General features: G+C 41.7%; 1 protein-coding gene across 1 annotated transcript in view; it reads left to right on the top strand.

The window, feature by feature from the left end:
• The window catches only part of CERS6 (ceramide synthase 6), a 341,431-nt gene that overhangs the window by 257,994 nt on the left and 57,346 nt on the right, over positions 1 to 26,091 (top strand). Inside the window, exons 6-7 of the mRNA XM_052635449.1 lie at positions 8,734 to 8,784; positions 11,102 to 11,194. Coding sequence (XP_052491409.1) covers positions 8,734 to 8,784; positions 11,102 to 11,194 — 144 coding nt within the window. The remainder of the gene's footprint in view (positions 1 to 8,733; positions 8,785 to 11,101; positions 11,195 to 26,091) is intronic.

The following is a 26,091-nucleotide window of genomic DNA, read 5'->3' as shown; positions in this document are numbered from 1 at the left end:
TCCATAGTGGCTGTACTAGTTTGCATTCCCACCAACAGTGTAGGAGGGTTCCCTTTTCTCCACACCCTCTCCAGCATTTATTGCTTGCAGATTTTTGGACCGCAGCCATTCTGACTGGTGTGAAGTGGTACCTCATTGTGGTTTTGATTTGCATTTCTCTAATAATGAGTGATGTTGAGCATCTTTTCATGTGTTTGTTAGCCATCCGTATGTCTTCTTTGGAGAAATGTCTATTTAGTTCTTTGGCCCATTTTTTGATTGGGTCGTTTATTTTTCTGGAATTGAGCTGCATAAGTTGCTTGTATATTTTTGAGATTAGTTGTTTGTCAGTTGCGTCATTTGCTATTATTTTCTCCCATTCAGAAGGCTGTCTTTTCACCTTGCTGATATTTTCCTTTGTTGTGCAGAAGCTTTTAATTTTAATTAGATCCCATTTGTTTATTTTTGCTTTTATTTCCAGAATTCTGGGAGGTGGATCATAGAGGATCCTGCTTTGATTTATGTCTGAGAGTGTTTTGCCTATGTTCTCCTCTAGGAGTTTTATAGTTTCTGGTCTTACATTTAGATCTTTAATCCATTTTGAGTTTATTTTTGTGTGCGGTGTTAGAAAGTGATCTAGTTTCATTCTTTTACAAGTGGTTGACCAGTTTTCCCAGCACCACTTGTTAAAGAGATTGTCTTTACTCCATTGTATATTCTTGCCTCCTTTGTCAAAGATAAGGTGTCCATATGTGTGTGATCTCACTGTTTGCAGATGACATGATCCTCTACATGGAAAACACTAAAGACTCCACCAGAAAATTACTAAAGCTCATCAATGAATATAGTAAAGTTGCAGGATATAAAATCAACACACAGAAATCCCTTGCATTCCTATACACTAATAATGAGAAAGTAGAAAAAGAAATTAAGGAAACAATTCCATTCACCATTGCAACGAAAAGAATAAAATACTTAGGAATATATCTACCCAAAGAAACTAAAGACCTATATATAGAAAACTATAAAACACTGATGAAAGAAATCAAAGAGGACACTAATAGATGGAGAAATATACCATGTTCATGGATCGGAAGAATCAATATAGTGAAAATGAGTATACTACCCAAAGCAATTTACAAATTCAATGCAATCCCTATCAAGCTACCAGCCATATTTTTCACAGAACTAGAACAAATAATTTCAAGATTTGTATGGAAATACAAAAAACCTCGAATTGCCAAAGCAATCTTGAGAAAGAAGAATGGAACTGGAGGAATCAACTCGCCTGACTTCAGGCTCTACTACAAAGCCACAGTCATCAAAACAGTATGGTACTGGCACAAAGACAGACATATAGATCAATGGAACAAAATAGAAAGCCCAGAGATAAATACATTGTGTTTTAAATCGAGAATGTTAAAAGTCATTCATTTTGTACTCTTTTATGGTCTTAGTCTTGTTCAGATCTTTTGTAAATCTTAAATTGAAATTAGTTGATGTGTACATTAGTAGCTTCCCTAGTGGCTCAGACAGTAAAGAATCTGCCTGCAGTGTGGGAGACCTGGGTTTGATCCCTGGGTGAGAAGATCCCCTAGAGAAGGGCATGGCAACCCACTCTAGTATTCTTGCCTAGAGAATCCCCATGGACAGAGGAGCCTGGTGGGCTACATTCTGTGGGGTTGCAAAGCGTCAGGCATGACTGAGTGACTAAGCACACACACATAAACAGACACAGACACACACACACTTTAATAGCTATTAAGTACCATATATGAAGAGTTGTCTTACAATGCTGTGTAAGTCACCCCAGACTACCATACAAAATGGGGGATTTTGGATTCCTTGGATTTTGGAATCCATGGTGGTCCTGCAACTATTAGATGATTCTATTAGAATACAGGCTATGTGTATATATGTATAAGAAAAATGATAGGAATTTATCTGTCTCACACATATAGTCCAAGTTAAGCAGACCAGGGCTAGTAGGAGGCCTCTGACACTAACATCAACAGAAACTTCTATCTCAGGGTCAAAGATGACAGCTCCAGCCCTTACTATCTTCCTCTGATGGAAATGGAGAAAGGATGAGAACAGCTCATTCACATTCATCACTAGGAGTGGCATCCCAAAGTGGCCCATGTCAACCCTGCTCACATCTCTTCCACCATATATATCTTAGGTGTGTGGTTCTAGCAAGCATGGATGTTGGTTGAGAAGCACTGTCTCCAGCTAACTACTGTTTTACTAACAACTTCTATTCCATATGGCTACTGTTAGATGAGAAATAATTCATTCATTTATTCAGCTAACACTGAATTGTGAAATATTATAACAAAGTGCCTAGCAAAGTGTCTTACACCTGGTAGTACCAAGTTGGATCATCCTCCTTACTTTTCTGTAGCACCTTACTACTCAAAGTGTGGTCCAAGGTCTGAGCATCATCTTGAAACTTGTCAAAATGTAGAATATCAGCCCCAAGCCAGGCCTACTGAATCAGAACCCGCATTTTAATAGTTTGAGGAGCTTCCATGCCAACATGTTCTTTATCCTTTCTGGCACCTGCATGCTATGTTAGTTGAGCACTTACAATGTTCCTATGAAAATTAAATGAGGTAACATATATAAAATACTTTAAAATCTGTAAAGTGCTTCATATCATTATTTAAGAGTATATCTTTCAGGGGAAATAAAGTGAGTCTTATTGGAAGGCCAAGGTTTGAGAATCACTGAGTTTTTGGATTTTCCAGCGTTGATATTGTCTCCTGTTATTGTCAGTTCAGTGCTCAGTCGTGTCCGACTCTTTGCGACCCCATGAATCGCAGCACGCCAGGCCTCCCTGTCCATCACCAACTCCCGGAGTTCACTCAGACTCACGTCCATCGAGTCAGTGATGCCATCCAGCCATCTCATCCTCTGTCGTCCCCTTCTCCTCCTGCCCCCAATCCCTCCCAGCATCAAAGTCTTTTTCAATGAGTCAACTCTTCGCGTGAGGTGGCCAAAGTATTGGAGTTACAGCTTTAGCATCAGTCCTTCCAAAGAAATCCCAGGGCTGATCTCCTTCAGAATGGACTGGTTGGATCTCCTTGCAGTCCAAGCAATTCTCAAGAGTCTTCTCCAACACCACAGTTCAAAAGCATCAATTCTTTGGTGCTCTGCCTTCTTCACAGTCCAACTCTCACATCCATACATGACTACTGAAAAAACCACAGCCTTGACTAGATGGACCTTAGTCGGCAAAGTAATGTCTCTGCTTTTCAATATGCTATCTAGGTTGGTCATAACTTTTCTTCCAAGGAGTAAGCGTCTTTTAATTTCATGGCTGCAATCACCATCTGCAGTGATTTTGGAGCCCAAAAAATAAAGTCTGACACTGTTTCCACTGTTTCCCCATCTATTTCCCAAGAAGTGATGGGACCAGATGCCATGATCTTAGTTTTCTGAATGTTGAGCCTTAAGCCAACTTTTTCACTCTCCTCTTTCACTTTCATCAACAGGCTTTTTAGTTCCTCTTCACTTTCTGCCATAAGGGTAGTGTCATCTGCATATCTGAAGTGATTGAGATTTCTCCCAGCAATCTTGATTCCAGCTTGTGCTTCTTCCAGCCCAGCGTTTCTCATAATGTACTCTGCATATAAGTTAAATAAGCAGGGTGACAATATACAGCCTTGACGTACTCCTTTTTCTATTTGGAACCAGTCTGTTGTTCCATGTCCTGTTTTAACTGTTGCTTCCTGAGCTGCATATAGGTTACTCAAGAGGCAGGTCAGGTGGTCTGGTATTCCCATCTCTCTCAGAATTTTCCACAGTTTATTGTGATCCACACAGTCAAAGGCTTTGGCATAGTCAATAAAGCAGAAAGAGATGTTTTTCTGGAACTTTCTTGCTTTTTCCATGATCCAGCGGATGTTGGCAATTTGATCTCTGGTCCCTCTGCTTTTTCTAAAACCAGCTTGAACATCAGGAAGTTCACGGTTCATGTATTGCTGAAGCCTGGCTTGGAGAATTTTGAGCATTACTTTACTAGCATGTGAGATGAGTGCAATTGTGTGGTAGTTTGAGCATTCTTTGGCATTGCCTTTCTTTGGGTAATGCCATGTAAAAAGGCATTTCTATTTCCAGAAAATGTGCTTGAATCACCTTGCACTGTCCTAGGTTCAGAGCTTTTCTCTAATTATGTAGGAAGATGCTAGGCTCATCCTTATGAAATGAGGGCTTTCAGTGTGTTTCTTAATCACCATTATTCTTTCTTGACATCTAAATATTGCAGTTTTTTGTGTTCTTAATTATGTTAATGCTTATACAGATTTTGATATCAAATGAACAAGGAAATTGCTCTAAAGATATTTGAAAAAAACTGATTCTAAAAAACCATAGATTTATGATATCAGTTGAAACTAAAGATGTTATACCTAATGCATTAAATTATAAGCAGCAATCCAGATTCATGCACTTGTGTTGAGCTATTAGAAATCAGGAGAATCACCTTTTCATGGACTTGTCTTCTCATCTGTTTTTTGGGAAAGACAGCATTTATTCTGTCTCAAAGAGTTTGAGGGACCATAACAAACGTCCGTCTAGTCAAGGCTATGGTTTTTCCAGTGGTCATGTATGGATGTGAGAGTTGGACTGTGAAGAAAGCTGAGCGCCAAAGAATTGATGCTTTTGAACTGTGGTGTTGGAGAAGACTCTTGAGAGTCCCATGAACTGCAAGGAGATCCCACCAGTCCATTCTAAAGGAGATCAGCCCTGGGATTTTTTTGGAGGGAATGATGCTGAAGCTGAAACTCCAGTACTTTGGCCACCTCATGTGGAGTTGACTCATTGAAAAAGACTCTGATGCTGGGAGGGATTGGGGGCAGGAGGAGAAGGGGACGACAGAGGATGAGATGGCTGGATGGCATCACTGACTCGATGTATGTGAGTCTGAGTGAACTCCGGGAGTTGGTGATGGACAGGGAGGCCTGGCGTGCTGCGATTCATGGGGTTGCAAAGAGTCGGACACGACTGAGCTACTGAACTGAACTGAACATGAGACCCTAGAAAAATGTAGCATATGGAATATATTAATATCTAGTATCATCAAAGTAGGAAGTACACATGAACATGCACTCTGAAATAAGTATGTTCCAGTGCTTATTTACATGTGTGACTGGCAAGCTTCCAAGCTGAGCTATGGCCCTGGTAGTGGTTGTTTGTGGTTGTTTAGTCTCTTAAGTTGTATCCAACTCTTTTTGTGACCCCATGGACTATAACCCACCAGGCTCCTTCTTTCCATGGGGTTTCCCAGGCAAGAATACTGGAGTGGGTTGCCATTTCCTTCTCCAGGGAACCTTCCTGTCCCAGCGATCAAACCTGCATCTGTGGCATTGGCAGGCAGGTTCTCTACCACTCTGCCCCCTGGGAATCCCGTGGCCCTGGTAGCCCCATCAAATTCTCGGTGTTCTTTACCCCTGCTTTAAGGAGGCAGAACCCAGTGAGAGACAAAGACTTACCCACTGTTTCTGCAGATCAGTCCACTTTCACACATGATACAAGCAGGTCTAGGCGATGCACATCTGATGCACCCAGAGAAGAGCCTGGGGGTTAGAAGAAGCTCACAAAGGAAGGGAAGCTCTAAATGATGGGTGTTCCTGGGTCAGTAGGAGTCATACCTTTGCTCTTTTGTCTCTAATGGGAAGGATGACTATAGTGGAGGAGATTTCCACTCTGTCTTTAGAAGCAAGCACACACTTGCCCTGTGCACTGGGGACTGATACATTCAGAAAAACAGTACAAGGCTTTTTATAGGTCTTGGATTTAATTCTGTATTCCTTTTCATTAGCATTCAGTAATGAATGCTGAACTGTCACCTTGAGTGTCTCATGCTGGAGAGAAAAACGTAAGAATATGACATAGTTTTCCCTCAGGGACTTTCAGTCAATTGTAGAGATAGTAAACAGTTTTATCAGGGAGAAAGGTAATAAATAATATTTGTGCTCTACTTTAAAATAGATTTTGCTGTGTTGTGCCCAAAATTAAAAATAATGTATGTATGTATGTGTTTAAGGACAAATCTATCCATGTCTGTATCAATATCTATATTATATAGAAAAGAGGCTCAAAATGGGCTGTATATTAAAATGTTAGTAGTGACAAGAATTCAATTATTTTTATTATTATTTTCAATATTTTCTACGTCTTCCTCCATGGACTTGTGTTGTTTATAGAAGACATTCAAACTTCTGAAGGCTCTGCATCATGTTTTCACTTGTTCCCTCATTTGATCTTTATAATCACTGCATGAGGTTGGTCAGTCATAAACCTCAATGTCATGCACATGAGAAATGGAGAAGACAGTCAGACAGGCAACTTGGGCATCCAGGATGTTTGGAGCATAGGGACCACGTGATATGTATAGCATTGCGCAGGTAGCAGATGGTGAAAGCAGGAAAAAAGGAGGGAGAACCAGGAGTGCCTACGTCAGACGAGGCTGTAAAGATCCCCGAACATCATTAGGTTTAGGGCATGGCGTGACTTTTCACTTCTGCCTAGCTCCCTGAACTAACGCCTGGTTCAGTTTTTATCAGACTTAAAGGCAGAGTCACAGTGGCTGTGTTTGGCTTTAAGACCAGACAGTCTGAGCTTGATATGCAGCTCTGGTCCTGCCTGGCTGTTTAACCGAGGCAGTTAACTGTGGGCTCAGGGTCTGAATTCACCTATCTATAAAATGAGGGAAATACTACTGCTACTTACTATAAGGATTAAATGAGTCCATACATGTGAGTGAGAAATGGCAACCCCCCCCCGCCCCCCCCCCCCCCCCCCGCCCAGTAATCTTGCCTGGAAAATTCCACGGACAGAGGAGCCTGGCAGGCTACAATCTATGGGATCACAAAGAGTCAGACACGAGTGAATGACCAGCACTTTCACTTTGAAAGAGAAACAACTTTTTAATTGGTTAAATAAATAATAGATCATGGAGGAAAATTCTCAAAAAACAATGTATCCTCCAAAAAAAAGTGTATGGTCATAGGGAGAACTCTACAAATACTCTGTAATATCCTCCTCATCCTCATCCTCATCAATGCAAGGTGGAAAGAAACCTCTGTGGCTTTCAGAGAGACAACTAAGTTATCCTAGTGCAGCTGGGACCAACTTTTGCTCTTACAGGACCTGGGACCAAACAGGAAGGTTCAGTTCAGTTCAGTTCAGTCGCTCAGTCATGTCCGACTCTTTGCGACCCCATGAATCGCAGCACGCCAGGCCTCCCTGTCCATCACCAACTCCCGGAGTTCACTCAGACTCACGTCCATCGAGTCGGTGACGCCATCCAGCCATCTCATCCTCTGTTGTCCCCTTCTCCTCCTGCCCCCAATCCCTCCCAGCATCAGAGTCTTTTCCAATGAGTCAACTCTTCACATGAGGTGGCCAAAGTGCTGGAGCTTCAGCTTCAGCATCAGTCTTTCCAAAGAACACCCAGGACTGATCTCCTTTAGAATGGAGTGGTTGGATCTCCTTGCAGTCCAAGGGACTCTCAAGAGTCTTCCCCAACACCACAGTTCAAAAGCATCAATTCTTCGGCGCTCAGCTTTCTTCACAGTCCAACTTTCACATCCATACATGACCACTGGAAAAGCCATAGCCTTGACTAGACAGACCTTTGTTGGCAAAGTAATGTCTCTGCTTTTGAATATGCTATCTGGGTTGGTCATAACTTTCCTTCCAAGGAGTAAGTGTCTTTTAATTTCATGGCTGCAGTCACCATCTGCAGTGATTTTGGAGCCCAAAATATAAAGTCTGACAGGAAGGTTAGGTCAGTACAAATATATCTGACATTAATCTTTCAATGACAGTTTTATTATTTTGAGATATATAAACCTACACACAGATTGGATTAATGATAGATTATGTTTCCTAATAGTAAGAAACATAGAGATGTGTATCAGATATATATAGATGTATACCACCAAGATTAGGGATGCAAAAGAATTGTAAAGTTAGTGCAGAAATATGAGAAAGTTTGTGCTGGTGTTAGGGGATGGTTGAGCTGTCTATTCAAATCCTTACCAACCCTACCTGCTTATTAAAAATGTTTGGAATCTGTGTGTATACTTAGATGTTCTCTTTAATTTTACAATGTGGTAAGGCAAGTGATTATGTTAAATTAAGAAAGATTGTTTTTTCTTAAAAAGACCTTGACAACGAGTCAGGAGTGGAGTGTACTGTGAGGGTTAATCTACTCAGGCCTGGAATTAGTCAGAGCTAGTCCAACTGAAATAAGTGTACCTGCCTGCTCCTGACCCCAGTCAAGGCATGAAACAATTGATGAATAATGTTGCTTGGTGAACAATGAATTGGAGGAGTTTCAAAGAAATGTGCATCAACTGTCAACATTGTTTATTGATAATAGTGAGATGGAGGATTTGCCATGGATCTTAGTGAGACACTTGAAGAACTCTGCTGTTGAGGCTGGTTACCTAGCAGGAATGTGTCTACTGAACCAGCACAATATAAAAAAGTGCCATCCAGGACTCTATCCTAGAAGCAGCCGGAAATACTGCTGGTTGAGTTTAGAGGATTCCCCAGAGAGAATGCATGATGGACTCTTCATTTCTTTGCTCTCCCATTCCCGATTGTACTAAGTCCTTCAGTTCTCACACAGGTAGATTATTGAAATCCCGAAATATTGGGAGGCCAGAATCTGTCATAAACTTCTCTTATCCTGCTTCTTTTCCAAAACATGTAAAATGGTTTCTCTGTTGTGTTTTTCAGACCCCCTGGCTGTGGAATACAAAGCATTGCTGGTACAACTACCCCTATCAGGTAAGGACGCATTGCTGTCTGGATTTTTACATATGGGGAGCTCTTCCTAAGCCAGCACCGTGGTTTCTGGCAGGTCCCAGCAGGTTGGGCAGCCACCTTGCTTTTTGTCCCCACTTTGCCCCTGCTGCTTGATAAGTGGATATAGCCTAGTGAGGAAGGTACTTTCTGTTAGTTCAGAATCAGTGTTCACTTGCTTGAGCAGATGGAGGAAGTGTGGAAGGTGTGTTTGCTGAAGAGTAAGATATGATCACTTCAGTAGGTGGATAAGTCCTCCTTGTAATAGCCCATCTGCATTTGGGCTGAGAATAGCCCTGGCCTGTCTCAACAGCTAGTGGGCAAAGCTTGAGTAAGGAGCTGGGATAGACATGCTGAATTTGGTTCATTTTGTGGCTTAGGAGCAGCCTCTGTAGATGTAAATGAAACACCATATCCCTGAGCATGGAAAAATGGGCTTGTCCTGTTACACATAGACAGAAATAGCATTATTGAAAATGAGATTTAAGTCATATCCCAGACAGAAAGCATTTCAGATCCCTGCCCACAGATATACCCTTGCCTCGGATCTTGAATTTAGTAATATTACCATGTGTTGTGGTCTCTAGCTCAGTTACTATTTGAATATCAAAGTGGGACTTCTCTAGAAATGTCTTGCTGAAACAGTTCTAGAATTTCTAGTTCAACTGAGATATATTATTTAAGAGAAACAAATACAACCATGTATTTTGTTGATAAAATAAAGAGACTGACATTGTAGTAAGCGATGTGGATTTTTGAGTTTGAGATTCTATAGATTGCCTTTTTAGAGGCATTTGGTCTAACAAAGTTAATGGACAGCAGGCGTGCCCTGCTTCTTCTTTATTACACACTGTGTTGCAACAGGGGATTGGGAGTGGCGTTGGCTATTCCTTAGGACAAGTTCAAAGCTAGGAACACATTGAAATGGGGATTCCAGTTTGCATTTCCATCTCTTTCACATGGTTTATTCAAATTAGGAAAGACTGAAAATCAACAACATGACATGGTCAGAGAGATCTGAACATTCCAAGGCCATCTGATCGAGACTAAAGTAACTGTGAAAGCGACCACTTGCTGCACACCATTGTAATTCTCAGTCGCAACTGCTGTTTTATGAACTTAAAATATTATACTCAGAATATTGTCGTTTACAGTTCTGTATCCTGTAATGGCATCCTGCATGGAAAGGATCCTGTTCCTCATGTGTTTTGTTGACAAAGAGAGATGAGGGGAACAACTGTTTTTCTTGGTGTCCATGCTTAGAGTTGGTAGTTAAGTGAGTGCTTCTCACACGACTTAGTCATTATGCTGTTATTGGTTTACAGAGCATTTCAGTTTCAGTTGTATTTACCATGTATACTATTGCTTGTATGCAGTGGTGTGGATGTGTTCGTGTAATGAGTTTCAAAGGTCTTTCATTCATTGGGGAAATCAAGTTATTTCAGTATAACTCAGGGAAACAATTAAAAACAACTCATCAAAAATGTTTTTTTAAAACTCCGTTTTGTCTTTATGGATTTATGTGCAAAATAAATAGCATTGACTTCCACTGCCTCTCTGAGCCTCTCCTCATTCCTGGACCTCTGAGGCAGGTAAAGCAGATGTTACCTCCATTTTCCAATAAGTAAACCAAGGCCCAAGTTTTATAACTACTTAAACTGTGAAACTGGGGCTTGATCTCATCTTCCCTGGTAGGTGCCTAACCTGGTATCTCTTAGCAGCTTCCTTGTCCCCCTGATCTTGTAATAAATATTTTGGAATTATCTTTTTAAAAATCTTTACAATGTATAGGACATTTTCTAAAAACAAAAAAAGCTCCAATTAAGACAGAATCTGAAACTGTGCCTCAATGACTCATATAGTACCCCAGCTTCTTTCACCTCCTGTGGTCCCTGTACTCACGGAATTGAGTACAGGAATCTCAAAGAATCTCATGGGAGCTGTCCAGATTTATTTTTTCTGTGTATGTGTTAGAATTTTTTTGCAAGTTGCCTAAAGGAGTCTTGTAGAGACGCATGTCAGAGAACCATAAATGCGATTGTTGAAATTAATTGCGAATTGGGTACCAATGCCAGATGTTCATACCAGTTGTCACTTTTCTGGTTGGAGATGAAACAAAACTAATTCCATCAAGCTGTGGATTAGAGGAATCCTTCAAAGCTCTCTTATTGACAGAGAGAGTGGGGCTGGAATTTGTGGAGGTGTAAGACCATGTCACTTTCCAAGATTGAGCTTGAGATGTTTGAAACAGATTTTATTTCCTATCAGTTATTAATCATGCCTTTTTCTCTTTGATCCTCAGCCACTCACACCTGACCTTCACTACTATTATATCCTGGAGCTGTCGTTTTATTGGTCTTTAATGTTTTCCCAGTTCACTGATATCAAAAGAAAGGTAAGAGTTGGTATGTTGTAAAGGACTTGCAGACAGGCGTTTTTCGTGACCCTTGGCAGATGGGTGTAGAGTCTCAGAAGCACCCACTTCTGTTCTCCCATCAGTACTGAATTAGTATGACTTTTGGCATTATTATAGAAGATTCTCTACTTTTGTTTGGGTTGTTCTATATTTTAATCCCATTGTCTCTTCACTCTCCCCCAACCCCAAACCTAGTGTTCTTTCCTCAGTGATAAAATATAGCAACTCCGGGAGTTGGTGATGGACAGGGAGGCCTGGCGTGCTGCGATTCATGGGGTCGCAAAGAGTCGGACACGACTGAGCGACTGAACTGAACTGAATGATTCTTAACGGCATTTATTTCCTCTCAGTCTGAGTCCCAAGTCCCTCTGTTGTCCAAATGAAATGAAGAGGAAAAATTGTATCTGTGACTCCTGGGAGAGAGTGAAAGCTCAGTGTTCCAGCCCTAAAGAATGAAGATTTCCCCAAATAAAGAGTTATGTAATGTCAAAATATGTCAGGAAAATACAGCATTCCTAAGTGAGCTGTAACTGGCTTTCACCCTACCCTCCACTGGAGTAGCTTTTGCTCATGGTACTCTTGACCTCTTCAGTGTTAAACCCTCTCATTCTAGTTCTCATCTTATCAGCTTCTGGCCAGAATTGGTGCTTTTGGCTGTTCACTGTTGTTGTTGTTTTCCCGTGAGGCTGTTTTTTCCAGATTCTCATATTTGGATCACTTCTTCAAAGCCGTCTCTGCTGGCCTCCACTCCAGCCCCCACCCACCGTGTTCTGCATATTTGCATGCACCAGGGTCTGCTGCTAGATTACAGGTGTCATCTCCCTGGGTGATCCAGCTTACACCCTTTGGCACTATTAACAATTATGCCTATACCAGTAACTCCCAACTGTCTCCTGTCCCAAATCTTCTCTGGGTTCCACACTTACACAAAACTAATGATAAATGAAAGTATGATCTTCTTCTTGTTATTTCACCATTTAATCCTCACCATAGTGCTAAGATCCCATCTGATCATCTATTATTAATTTTCCTTTTATGAATGAGAAGTCTGAGCCATAATACAAAGTGTTCCCAACTGAAGACATTGTCTTCCCCTAGTCTCGTTCTTCCTCCAGTAATATTTGTCACCGATAGTCATGTAAGCTAGAAGCCTTCCTTTGCTCTCCTCTTTGCCACTCCTTGTACCTACTTCCTTAGTGTCACTGACACATTTAGTTTGAGTCCTATTTTAGCTTAATCTATTACAGCAGCCTCTTAAATGGCCCTCCTTTCTAAGTAGTTATTCTTGTCTACCTGCCATCTAAGAGTTATGTTTCTCAAATCCTCAAAACAAAGCCAGACTACCTGGGGAGATATTCAGGTTTGTCACCATGATTCCAACCCACCACTCCAGTCTCTCCTCCCCCTGACACACACATATGTCTTAGTTACAAATATCGTCTCTCCATTGTTCAAACACATTTTTTCCATGACATCTTTGTTTTTTACAAGACTTTGCCTGTGGCTGGAATCTATCTCCCTTCACCAGACTTGGCAGGCAAAGAGCAGGATATGTTCATCTTTATACCTCTCGGGACTGCCAGTGCACCTGCCTCGGGTGGGGCTCAGTAAGTTTAGGGTGAATGAGTAAATGGATTCATCAGAATGTCTTCTGACTGCTAATGGATATCTTCTAAGCTTCTTTGCAAATAGTACTGTGCATTGTGAGGGATCACAATACTGTAACAAATCATTTCTTGGTTAGATTGGTAATCTGCCAAATTGCAAAATGTCCAAGTGGCAGCAGAAAAACATGTACCTAGTACCTGCACCTCATGCCTGGAGAATCCCAGGGACGGGGGAGCCTGGTGGGCTGCTGTCTATGCGGTTGCACAGAGTCGGACACGACTGAAGCAACTTAGCAGCGGCAGCAGCAGCACCTGCGCCACCTCCCCCAGGTCTGCCCCCTCCAGTCTCCTGTGGCACTGGCTTACTGGACGGGCAAAAGGCTGTCTGTCCTGACAACACAGCCTTAACGCGGTACGTGTCATCTGATTCTCAGAGGCAGATGGTTCCTGTCAGGGCTGAGGCTTATTTGGTGGTTCCCTTACTCATTGCACCAAATGCTTGGGTCCGTTTCTGAAAATGTTTAAAGATCTTTCAGTGATGATAAGCCAGTTAGATCTTGTCTCTCTTATACAAGGAGTCTTCTTCAATCCTGTAGTCAATACTTGTAGAGTGATGCTCTCTACAGTGCCAGGCCTGTTGTGCATTTTATTTATTTATTTTTGAAATCATTCATTTTGGGAAAAGTCAAAACATAAAATTTACCATCTTAACTATTTTTAAGTGTACAGTTCAGTAGTGTTATGCACATTCACACTGTTGTGCAACCCGTTTCCAGAACCCCTTTCATGTTGTGGAACTGACATTCTGTACCCATTAGTCAACAAATCCCCGTTCCTACCACCTCCAACCCCATCACTGAAAACGACCATTCTACTTTCTGTCTCTATGAATTTGATGACTCCTTACCTCATTTAAGTGGAATCCCACCACATGTGTCCTGTTGTGACTGACATATTTCACTTAGCACAATGGCCTCAGGTTCATCCATGTTGTAGCATGTGTCGAAATGGCCTGCTTAAGGCCGAAGAATACAGATTGTATTTTTCTTTTGAGGAGAACTTTTTCCAGGTAGTCACAGAAAACACTTGTGTAACAAAGAAGGAGTTTTGACTGTTCTTCCCATCTTCTAATTGAGAAAATTGATGTACAGTGAATTTTCAAGGCTGTACAATGTGGGAATAAATTAGAGCCCAAGTTCACCCAGCACAGTCCCGTGATTCCTCATAGATGAGCCGCTGGATATGTCCACAATCTTGTGCTGACTTGCCCCTCCATGCTCCTGACTGTAGAGGCAATGGGCCTTCTGCCATTCTTTGCCACTTTATTTGTTCCTCTTTTGCTTCATGACAATTAGAAATGCCATCTTGAGTCAGAGATGAATGGAAGCAAAACTGACTGCTACTTGGCCCCCAGGAGCCTAGTCCTCACCAAGCCACTTCCTCTCGCTTGACCTTCCTCAGCATGCATGCACCGTGTCTTTTCACTGAGCCAAGAGGACTCAACAGAGGCTTCATTGTGTTATGACAAATTACCGTTTTCTTAATAGTAATTATAAGTGGATTCATTTCAGGGGCTAAAGTGTATCATTTTGTATGCTTTTCACTTATCTTGCGTCAGTGCAGAGAAAGCCTACAAAAAGGGGCATTTTACAGTGAGGTCCATGAAAATGGAATTTATTCAGGCCTGCCCATGTTGTCAGTGTTGCTAAATTAATAATATATACACTTTCTGGTCAACGCTATAGCTTGCTGTGGCCATCTGGCTCCTCTTCCTTCTCCCCTTGGTCAGAGTACCTTTGAACGTTCCTGGTGCAGCTGGCTTAGTCTTGTTTCTTGTACAAAATGGGAATTTGGCTACTACCATATGTGCTTTTACTCTGCACAGATTTTAATAAAGAAGGTCTTCTGTGCTCTGGTTATCTCTCGTTAGTGAGTTGCTCATTAATCCTTCCTTTTTTCCTTCAAACCATGGCTACAGCCACTGCAGATCCTCGGGGGTTCCTGCCTCACTTCCCTCCCACCCCAAGACCTGCCATTCCAGCCATCAGCAAGGACTTCTGGTATATTCTGTTGCCAAATACATCCCCACCTTCTATACTGCAACTGTTAACTAAGCCCTCACCCTCTAAAAACAACCCTCCTCCTAATTATAGAATAGAGATATTTGAAGACACCCATTGACACCCATGATAATCAATTTCTGAAGCCTATACATATAGTGGTTAAATAGAAAGGTTATAAAAATATTTCTTTACTTGCCCTATCAAATAGCAATGAACTTGAATAACCGTTTTCAAATAGGGACCAGAATTTATAAATGTTTGATCTAAATGCATGCCCCCAGCTGTTAGAATCAATACCTTAAAAGGTGAGGTTCATGAATAACTCTTTGTGATTTAATTGGTTCACAAGTCTTTCTAAAAATGGCTTTTATATTCACAAACTCTCCCCCTCTAGAAATGTCCTAGTATTACCATCTGTTTTTTTTTTTAATTGCTCTGTTGCCAAGCAGAATCTGGAGTTTAAAAATGATTGGAGAACTTTCATCTCTATGGTGATAGAACACCTTGCCTCTCTTGGTCATCTCCAGGGTTGGTACTTATTTGGTCAGTGATGACATACATGCTGTTAATATTCCCAGAGAAGAGGTGCAGTCAAGAGGCAATCATTTGGTATAGTGGACTCATAATTTAAGTATTCTATTGTATGCTACCAAGGTATGTGTATCTTTTTGAGGATTTTTTTCCTTCCTTCTTTCTTCTTCTGCCCATTCTGCTCTCCTTCTCTTCCTTTTTGCCTTTCTTCTTTTGTAAAAAAAAAAAAAAAATCATTAAGGTACCTTATTAAAAAAAAACAACAGGTATATTCTTGGTATTCAATATTGTTTGAATCACCTTTTATTTCCCAAGGCTTAATTTTTATTAAGATTCTGTTTTCCAGCACCTGTTCACAATAAGTATTTCTCCTGTACACCTAAATTTTCTAATGGAAGTTAATAAATATGACTATGTTGGAGCTCAGAACAGCTTGCTGGTGTGTAAGCCTTGTGTCCCTGGGCCTTCGACCAGTGAACCTTGCTTGTGTTTAGAGTGCTTTGCAAAAAATCACCCATGGTTGAGTTCTAAGACCCAGCTGGTGAAATCAACTTATTGCTCTTTTGGTCTTTAACCTGAGAGAAAAACTTTATCTCATGAAAGATCCCTGACAGAGAGAGGTGATGATGATGAAGTTTAGTGAGAAACTTATTGAGAAGCTTATGTTTGCTCTTTGGTAACTTTTGTGGAAAATTGCTGGTATCTATTGCTTTGAGGACTTTAGCTGCCTTGTGGGGGCCTGCCATGCTCCAGGTCTTTCCTGTTTCAGTTAGCTTTAGGATTAAAAAAAAAACGTGTTTTAATCTTTTAATAAGGAAGCAGTATGGAGAAGGAAATGGCAACCCACTCCAGTGTTCTTGCTTAGAGAATCCGAGGGATGGGGGAGCCTGGTGGGCTGCCGTCTCTGGGGTCGCACAGAGTTGGACACGACTGAAGTGACTTAGCAGCAGCAGCAGCAGCAGTGTGGCATAGAATTAAATAAAACAATGTCCATGAAACCATCTATCTAGTACAATGGTTGACAGAACTCAGAGCAGTACCCAACACACAATGACTAAAATTTGGTTGAATCAAAGCAGAGTGCTAGGACCAAAAATAAATCATAAAACCTCCTAAACTAGTGGTCACAAATTTTTCTACTTTGGATCGGTTAAAATGAGCAGAAATCATTAGGAAAAGGAGTTAACTTAAAGCTGCCAACCTTTTACTTTTGCTGGTAAGGAAATTACTTCATAAAAGAAAGGACATCCTAACATTTTAAAAGAGAAAAGATTTTAAAGGGGAAAAAAAGGACAATGCTTTCTATTTACAATTATGAAAAGTTTTTCTCTCTCTCATTTTGCTCAAGACTGGGGAAAGTTATGGGTTATGTGTCTTCTTAGAGGTTGAAGCCATGGGCTCTGAGTCCTTCTACCTCCCCAGCACCTCTCCTAATTTGGTGTGACCTTGAGCAACGTAGCTTACCTCTCTGTGCCTTTGTGTCCTGATCCAAAGAATAGAGTTCATATAACCTACCTCCTGGGAGTGTGATGAGCACAGCTAAGTGGTACAAGCTGTTGAAACAGTGCACAGCACATACCAAAGGCTCCATAAATGTTGGCTATTACTGTAATTGTCAGTGTGACTCACCAAAGGTTGCCAGCTCTCTCCTCTCAAGCACGTGCTTGAGGATGGTACACTCAGCCGTGCCCCTTCTTGTGGTTGGAGATGACCAGATGGCTGGTAGGCTGTGGGCAGAACTGACTTAGTCAATGATGCAATGGAATTGCTAGTGTGAGACCCACTAGAGTCTCTTTTCCCTCTAGCACGATGGGGCTTCCCTGGTGGCTCAGATGGTAAAGAATCTGCCTGTAGTACCGGAGACCCAGGTTCAATCCTTGGGTCAGGAAGATCCCTTGGAGAAGGGAATGGCTACCCACTCCAAGTACTCCAAGTATTCTTGCCTGGAAAATCCCACGGACAGAAGAGCCTGGGGAGCTACAGTCCGTGGAGTTGCAGAGTCAGACGCAACTGAGAGACTAACCACTTTCACTTGCATAGCAATTGATAACCTTTGAGATGCAGGCTGCTCCATCCGGTCCCTAAGTGACGGCGATAAACAGAGTGCCCCCTGCCCAGCGAGTCGGTAACATACAATAGAATAAGACATAGACTTTTCTTATAAACCATTGAGATTTTAAGCGTTTCATTATTGCCACATGATCTAGCTTATCCTAACTGGCACAACTACTATTAATAATCTGCTGATTATCACCTCCTAGAATAGTATTTTCAGAGAAGGCAATGGCAACCCACTCCAGCATTCTTGCCTGGAGAATTCCGGGGAAGGCGGAGCCTGGTGGGCTGCTGTCTATGGGGTCGTACAGTCGGACACGACTGAGGCAACTTAGCAGCAGCAGCAGCAGCAGCAGCAGCAGAACAGTATTTGGAAGTCATTTGTAAAAATTAGCAGTTCTCAAAGTGTGGTCTTCAGACACCTAGAGATTCCTGAGACCCTTTCAGAAGATCTACAACATTAAAACTGAAATCATAATAATGCTGGGATGTCATTTACCTTTCTCACTGCATTGAACTTTACACTGATCATGCAAAAGTAATGGCGAAATTGCTAGCAGTGGCACCAAACAGTATGAGTAGTAGCTTTTGTATTCCTCTCTGCCACGTGCTTGCAGGAAGGAAAAATGTCGGTTTTACTTGAGAATGCTCTTGTTGAATTAGTAAAAAGTGTAATTAGTAATTAATAAATTAGTAATTTATTAAATCTCTAATTCTTGAGTGTACATTTAATTTTTTTTTATTTTGTCTGATGAAATGGGAAGGAGCCAGGAAGAGCTTCTGCTGCAGAACAACATCCAGTGTGTCTCAAGAAAAGTTACACGCGGTTAGTGTTTTCCACTGAGGGCTGTGCTAGTTGCTTTCCCCCCCCCAAAATCTAATTTTTACTTGAAAGAATGACAAACTATAGTTATTCCATTGTGTGTATTTGGTAGACACATTACTGAAGATGCACAGAGTAAACTTATTGAGGTGTTTCAAGTAAAACCATTGACATTATTTGTTGTCAATGATAAAACTCAAACTTTCAAGAAAAAATTAGATTTTTTTAGAAGACTTGTGTCCACCAGCAAGAGCTGTATAGCATCTCAATACTCAAAGACTTTTCTCAGGAGATTGGTAGTAATGACAATAAATGTGGTTTTTAACACATTGTGCAAAATGTTTCTTTAACTCCATGAGCCAATGTTTTCCAAATGATGCATGATGCTCCGAAAGTATGCGTGAGTGAAAGATCCATTCAAAGGTGAAGACAGACCAAAAGATTTTATGTAACAGAACATGAAAATTTTATTGATATAATTTTAAATTCCATATTGCAACTAACCTTTAAGAATGTCCCTCTTGTCAAGATTTGGAATATCAAGGGAAAATAACCATAACTATCTGAAAAAGACTATTAAGATACTTCTCCCATTTCCAACTATGTGATACTAGATTTTCTTTACATACTTTAACCAAAATAACTGGGCAACAGATTGAATATATATGCCATGATGAAACCAGCATGAGACAGGCATCAAAGAGATTTGCAATCATGTAAAACAATACCAAGATTGCCGGGAGAAATATCAGTAACCTCAGATATGCAGATGACACCACCCTTTGGCAGAAAGTGAAGAGGAACTAAAAAGCCTCTTGATGAAAGTGAAAGAGGAGAGCGAAAAAGTTGGCTTAAAGCTCAACATTCAGAAAACGAAGATCATGGCATTCGGTCCCATCACTTCATGGGAAATAGATGGGGAAACAGTGGAAACAGCGTCAGACTTTATTTTTTTGAGCTCCAAAATCACTGCAGATGGTGATTGCAGCCATGAAATTAAAAGACGCTTACTCCTTGCAAGGAAAGTTGTGACCAACCTAGGTAACATATTGAAAAGCAGAGACATTACTTTGCCAACAAAGGTCCATCTAGTCAAGGCTATGGTTTTTCCAGTGGTCATGTATGGATGTGAGAGTTGGACTGTGAAGAAACCTGAGCACCGAAAAATTGATGTTTTTGAACTGTGGTGTTGGAGAAGACTCCTGAGAGTCCCTTGGACTGCAAGGAGATCCAACCAGTCCATTCTGAAGGAGATCAGCCCTGGGATTTCTTTGGAAGGAATGATGCTAAAGCTGAAACTCCAGTACTTTGGCCACCTCATGCAAAGGGTTGACTCATTGGAAAAGACTCTGATGCTGGGAGGGATTGGGGGCAGGAGGAGAAGGGGACGGATGGCTGAGATGGCTGGATGGCATCACCAACTCGATGGACGTGAGTCTGAGTGAACTCCGGGAGTTGGTGATAGACGGGGAGACCTGGTGTGCTGCTATTAATGGAGTCACAAAGAGTCGGACATGACTGAGCGACTGAACTGAACTGAACTGAAAACAATACCACTCTCTTCATGATATTTTTAAAGTTTTGGAAAATGTGGTTATTTTTTATAAATATATTTATGTTAATTAACATAATGAATTTTATTTAAAATAAATTAATAAGCATGTTTTACATGTTTTTAAATTTTTCCCAGTTTTCATGTCCCGTGTGGTAAATACTGATAGATATGACCCACATAAACAAACAATTTTTGGTGTCCTCAATAATTTTTAAGAATATGCTCCTGACACCAGAACATTTAAGAATTGCTCATCTAGATTATTTTTATTCTTTTTAAGAAAACGTCTCTTTACTTTACTTATTTATTTTGGCTGTGCTGTGGAGCATGTGGGATCTTACTTCCCAGACCAGAAATGGAACCAGTGCCCCCCTGCATTGGGAGCACAGAGTCTTAACCAATTAACCACTGGACCTCCGAGAGTGTCCCTAGATTATTTTTAAGTCTTTCCTAAGGATATGACAGTGTATTAAAAAGCAGAGACATTACTTTGCCAACAAAGATCTGTATAGTCAAAGCAATGGTTTTTCCAGCAGTCATGTACAGATGTGAGAGCTGGACCATAAAGAAGACTGAGAGCTGAAGAATTGATGCTTTTGCGCTGTGGTGTTGGAGAAGACTCTCCAGAGTCCCTTGGACTGCAGGGAGATCACACCAGTCAATTCTAAACAAAATCAGTCCTGAATGTTCATTGGAGGGACTGATGCTGAAGCTGAAGCTCTAATACGTTGGCCACCTTGATGCAAACAGCTGACTTACTGGAAAAGACCCTGATGCTGGGAAAGATTGAAGGCAGCAGGAGAAGGGGGCAACAGAGGACGAGATGGTTGGATGGCATCACCGACTTGATGGACGTGAGTTTGAGCAAGCTCCCAGAGGTGGTGAAGGACAGGGAAGCCTGGCGCGCTGCAGTCCATGGAGTCGCAAAGATTCTGACATGACTGAGCGACTGAACAACGAACAACAACAAGGATATGACTCTCGGGTGATGCCTCAGATTGTATCAGCATCTCCTCTCTTTGCTGGAAAGGCTGAAATCACACCAGATGACACCCAATCATCCTGAGAGGGTGGAGGATGATGTAGAATTCTCCCTGGGTGACCTCAGTGCTGCTACTTGTAGACACTGGCAGGCAGACCACTTAACCACTCTTTCACAGAGGCACCAAGTTGTTCTTTTGTGTGTTCCCTTATGACTGGAGTAGCAAGATCCTGCCCTCCAAGCTTAGGTTTCTTCCAAGGCAGATACTGCTGACTCTGAGGGCTCTTTCTGTTTTTTTCTCACTGTAGTGACTTCAGAATCAAAGAAGGGAAGAAGAGGCAGCTCCTTTTAGTAAGCCACCACTGATGATCAAAGCATTTTAAGCCAGGGCTGTGTGCAGGCTCGTGGGAGAACAATAGAACAGTCTTGTCTGGGGTGGATTGGGGGGGAAATGTCTTATGGGGCAATTTTATGAGATTTTATTCAAAATTAGTAGCTTGTTCCAGCAATCAAACTCCCAAGCACCTCACCAGAGATGCTCTTAAACATCTTTAAATCTCAGTTAGATGACCAGCCCAGCTACAGCCCTGGGGCATTGTGGTGGCACCTACTGCTGTCCAAGCATGAGAAGTGACAGCAGGAACCTCTTTTGCCAGGGTGGTGCCAAGGGCCACAGCATTGCCACATTACAGAGAGACCTGCACCCGGGACCAACACAGTGCTGTTGCTCCAGTGCTCTGGGTCCTTAAGTCCAGGCCCTCGGGGATCCCACCCTCCCTTGAGAGATGCCACTGACGTTTGGAAAGTATCACTTTCATTGGTGCATGGGTGGTTCATTGGCAGAAGTCTTGCCTGCCACGCAGGAGGTCCAGGTTGTTTTCCTGGCCCATGCAGCCACAGTGTCCCCTTTTGGGGGGCTTCCCTGATAGCTCTGTTGGTAAAGAATCTGCCTGCAATGCAGGAGACTCCATTTCGATCCCTGGGTTGGGAAGATCCCCTGGAGAAGGGAAAGGCTACCCACTCTAGTATTCTGGCCTGGAGAATTCCATGCTCTGTATAGTCCAAGGGGTTGCAAAGAGTCAGACACGACTGAGTGAGTTTCACTTTCACTTTTAATAGGAGATTTCATTCTGCTTCCCCTGGAGAGTTTCCCATAAGTCATCCTAGGAGTCTTGGGAAAACGTCTACTTTGGCTTACTGTCTATCTGTTATCTATCTATCTAACCATCTCCCTGACTCAGTGAATTCCCTTCATTTCTATCCTCTTAAATATAAACAGACCCATGACATATCCTCTCCTTTGGCCCTCCCAAGAAGAGGCACCTCTTCCACTCATGGCTAATCCTCCCCTTTGCTCTTGATCCCCTTCTCTTCCTGTCCCCTAGAAACAACCTTGTTCTGTGTGATAGGCTCCCACTTATCTGTGTTTTCAGAAGGGTCCTCCCCCTGCCACCACCTTCCTTATTGTCATCCTTCCTTGTGCTCTTGTTTCTGAGAAGCAGTCCACTGTGATGGGCGCCTGACCTCTCCAGTCACACAGAATTAGATGCTGATGTGCCTCAAGCCTGTCCTTACCATGTGACTCTAGAGAAATCTCACAGCTTCTCCGTGCCTCAGTTTCTTTATAGAATGGCATTCAAACAGTACTTGCCTTATGGCGTTGTTGGGAATAAATCACCGTGTCCGAACCTTCTGAAACCTTAGAATTAGTAGGCAAGTCTCAGGGTGGATAGAAGTTCACCAGATACTCAAATAGGAGTGGGGCTTGGAGAAAAGAAGAGAAAATACAAAGCCTTCCAGCCAGGAAAAATCCCTGAAGGGCCAGAGTACTGCATGGAGGCAGGGAAGGTGACAGGTGAGTTTTACAGGGAGAGTCCTGCCTGTTGGTGAAGGCAGGTGGGGAGTTTAGGCAGTGGAAGGAAGAGGAATTAGAGGAGAGACAATAAGGCTGATGATAATAATAATAAGAGTTTCCCTGAACCCCTCCTGACAACTTACAGCATCATCCCAGCAGCCCACCAGGCTCCGCCATCCCTGGGATTCTCCAGGCAAGAACGCTGGAGTGGGGTGCCATTTCCTTCTCCAATGCGTGAAAGTGAAAAGTGAAAGTGAAGTCTCTCAGTCGTGTCCAACTCTTAGCGACCCCATGGACTGCAGCCTACCAGGCTCCTCCGTCCATGGGATTTTCCAGGCAAGAGTACTGGAATGGGGTGCCATTGCCTTCCCTGTGGCTGACCTAGAGGAGACTTTTTCTTCTTCCATCCAAAGCACCAAATTGAGACCTGATTTGTCATTTAGAACCTCCAGGGTTTGAAGGAGGAAATGGCAGCCCACTCAGTATTCTTGCCTGGAGAATCCCACAGACAGAGGAGCCTGGCGGGCTACAGTCAATGGGGTCGCAGAGTCAGACACAACCTAACACATGGCACAGGCTTGACAGTAAATGTGAGGATGATGGCTTTTGAGTTCTGGGATCGCTCTGATTTTAGTTGAGCCCAATCTGCCCCCTACTGATCGTTCTGGATGTTTTCAGCCTGAATGAGTTTATTTGCTATCTGGTGTTGGCCCTTTGTCCACTGTGTTATTTCCCACCCGACCCTCACGCCGGATAAAAAGGAGAGCAGAATCTGTTAACTTGCACATCACTTAAGACTGTTACATTGGGTGTATTTTAAATGTCCCAGAAGTGACCCTTCTAGCATGAAAAGCTGTACAAATTAGTGCGGCTGGACCAAGAGTAATTTCAACTGCACCCAGAAGATGGATATTTTGGCTTCTGACTACTGGCGCTTGTAATTTGGCAAGACTTGTAGTGATGGAGAACATCTAAATACCCAAAATTCAATGAGAAAAAAGACATGTGTGTATGATTAAGAAAAATACCTACATCACTTGAAAGCGGAATGCATCCGGAGAGCGTACTTTGGAGGGGAAGAGAGGCAGAAAGCAAGGAGGACTCCAGAGAGTCTCAGATGAAGTTCCAGGCCCTGGGCAGGCATAGTGGGAGGGAAGCAGTGGCACTATCCTGCTGCTTTCTGTTGTGCAAACAAAATTTTATTGCATCTTTTCCCTCAGTAATAAAATCAATTGAAGATTAAATATTAACTAAATAATTCAAAGTACATGAGATTATGAGTTCTTGATCTTAAAATGGTGCCATCTTTGTTACACAGGAGAAAGACTGGGTAAACACTGCTGCTACAGCAGTTCTTTATTTCATTTATGTATGTTCCCAGAAGCTCTGAAGTAATGGCACATGTTGTGGTAGAGAGGCTAATGTTGCATCCAGAAGGACAGCTCTTGTTTTCACAAAAGCTTAAGCTTTTCAAAAGCTCTTAAAGTTGTAGTTATAATTTATCATGAGGATTTTGATGGAGATATCTGCCAAAAGTGTTTTTTTTTAATAATTTATCTGAATTTTGAAAGTAATACTGAATGGGTTGCTTCAGAACAGCTGTGAAAATTAAACCCCTTACTTATTCTTTATCTAAAGAAAATGTGATGAAGCCAGCCGTGAGCCTATGAGATTGCGATATCTCAAATTACAAGACTGTTTCACATATTACGCTCTTTGATGTGACTCTAAGGCGGAGGTCATCAAAGTTTTTTCTAAAGGGCCAGATAGTAAATATTTTAAACTCGAGAGCTGTACAGTCTCTGTTGCAACTATTTAACTCTATCACTGTAGCAAGAACACTGCCATAAACAGTGATTAAACAAATGGATGTTGCTGTGTTCTAATAACATATTATTTACAAAAACAAATAAGGGCTAGATTCGGCCTGGAGTCTGTAGTTTGTCTTTCTCTGCTCTAAAGTTGAGTCACCTGGATGTGCCTATTTGGTGAAGAGTGAGGATGTCAGCTTTAAGAATGGCAGAGAGAGATATTCACATCATATCAGCACATAGTTTTTAAAACATTTCAGTACTAACGATAGCAAGCGTAAAGTCTTTAACCAATTAATATCTTAGCACTTACTATTTTCATAATGATGTTTGTATGAGACAGTTATCTGCCTCAATGACCTAAATCTGTATATATTTAGTCGCCAAAGTGAAAAATCTACTCTATTGGGGAAAAAGTGTAGAAATAAATTTGTCTCTAGATTTTGTGTGGATGAGGTTTTATTCATGGATTGATATCAGAGATGGGCTAATTGAATCATTCCTTCAGGACTCCACCTCTTTATAATTAAACATTATCCAAACAAATCACATTTTTTCATCCATTTCCACATTTTCCCATAAATATTTACACTAGAGTAGAGGCTATACATAATAATGAAAGTGAATTTCAACTACAATTTTTGAAGAACCTCGTTATTTGAAATACCCTTCTTTAAATGACACATTTAACCAGTTCTCTTCAGAGTAAGCCAAAACTCAAGGCCAGCTAAAAATATAATAACCAAGTAAATTGTGGGAGGTTGCAGATACCCCAAAAGTTGACATTTACATTTGCATACATTATGTGAAATTCTTACGTCATGGGCTGGTAACAGAAAGGTATAATTTTCAAGTTGCCTAATATGGGCAAATCAGAATTAACAGATTTTTATAAATCACTCTGAATGTTCTTTTATTTCAGTCATTGTCTTTACAACCTAGACAGTTAGTATTCTGTTTCTTTGCCTTTTAAGAGAAATATAGATAGATATACGGAGAAGGCAATGGCACCCCACTCCAGTACTGTTGCCTGGAAAATCCCATGGACGGAGGAGCCTGGTGGGCTGCAGTCCATGGGGTCGCTAGGAGTCGGACATGACTGAGCAACTTCACTTTCGCTTTTCACTTTCAGACATTAGAGAAGGAAATGGCAACCCATTCCAGTGTTCTTGCCTGGAGAATCCCAGGGACGGGGTGCCTGGTGGGCTGCCGTCTATGGGGTCGCACAGAGTTGGACATGACTGAAGCGACTTAGCAGCAGCAGCAGATAGATATATAAATTTGTTAACATATCAATATATATATTCATGCATAGGACTTCAGCTATCCATAACCAGTTTGAGTATCTATTATATCTTCATATTCACTCAATGGGAAAAGTGTTTAACTATGATTGTTCTTGGCATGTGTAAGTTTTGTCTGAAGTTCACACACTCCATGTGTGTTCATTCTGGAGTGAAGGTGGAGCCTGTGTGGCCACTCTTCCCTATATGATGCCAAGTTACAGGCTTGAAGTCCACTTTCTGCACAGCCGTATTGCTCCCCAACATTCTGAGCTTTATTCCCAGGTTGCACGATCCCAAGAGAAGAGATG

Source organism: Budorcas taxicolor, chromosome 2 (genome assembly GCF_023091745.1).
Source record: "Budorcas taxicolor isolate Tak-1 chromosome 2, Takin1.1, whole genome shotgun sequence".
Taxonomy (NCBI): domain Eukaryota; kingdom Metazoa; phylum Chordata; class Mammalia; order Artiodactyla; family Bovidae; genus Budorcas; species Budorcas taxicolor.
This window is presented reverse-complemented; position numbering and strand designations above follow the sequence as displayed.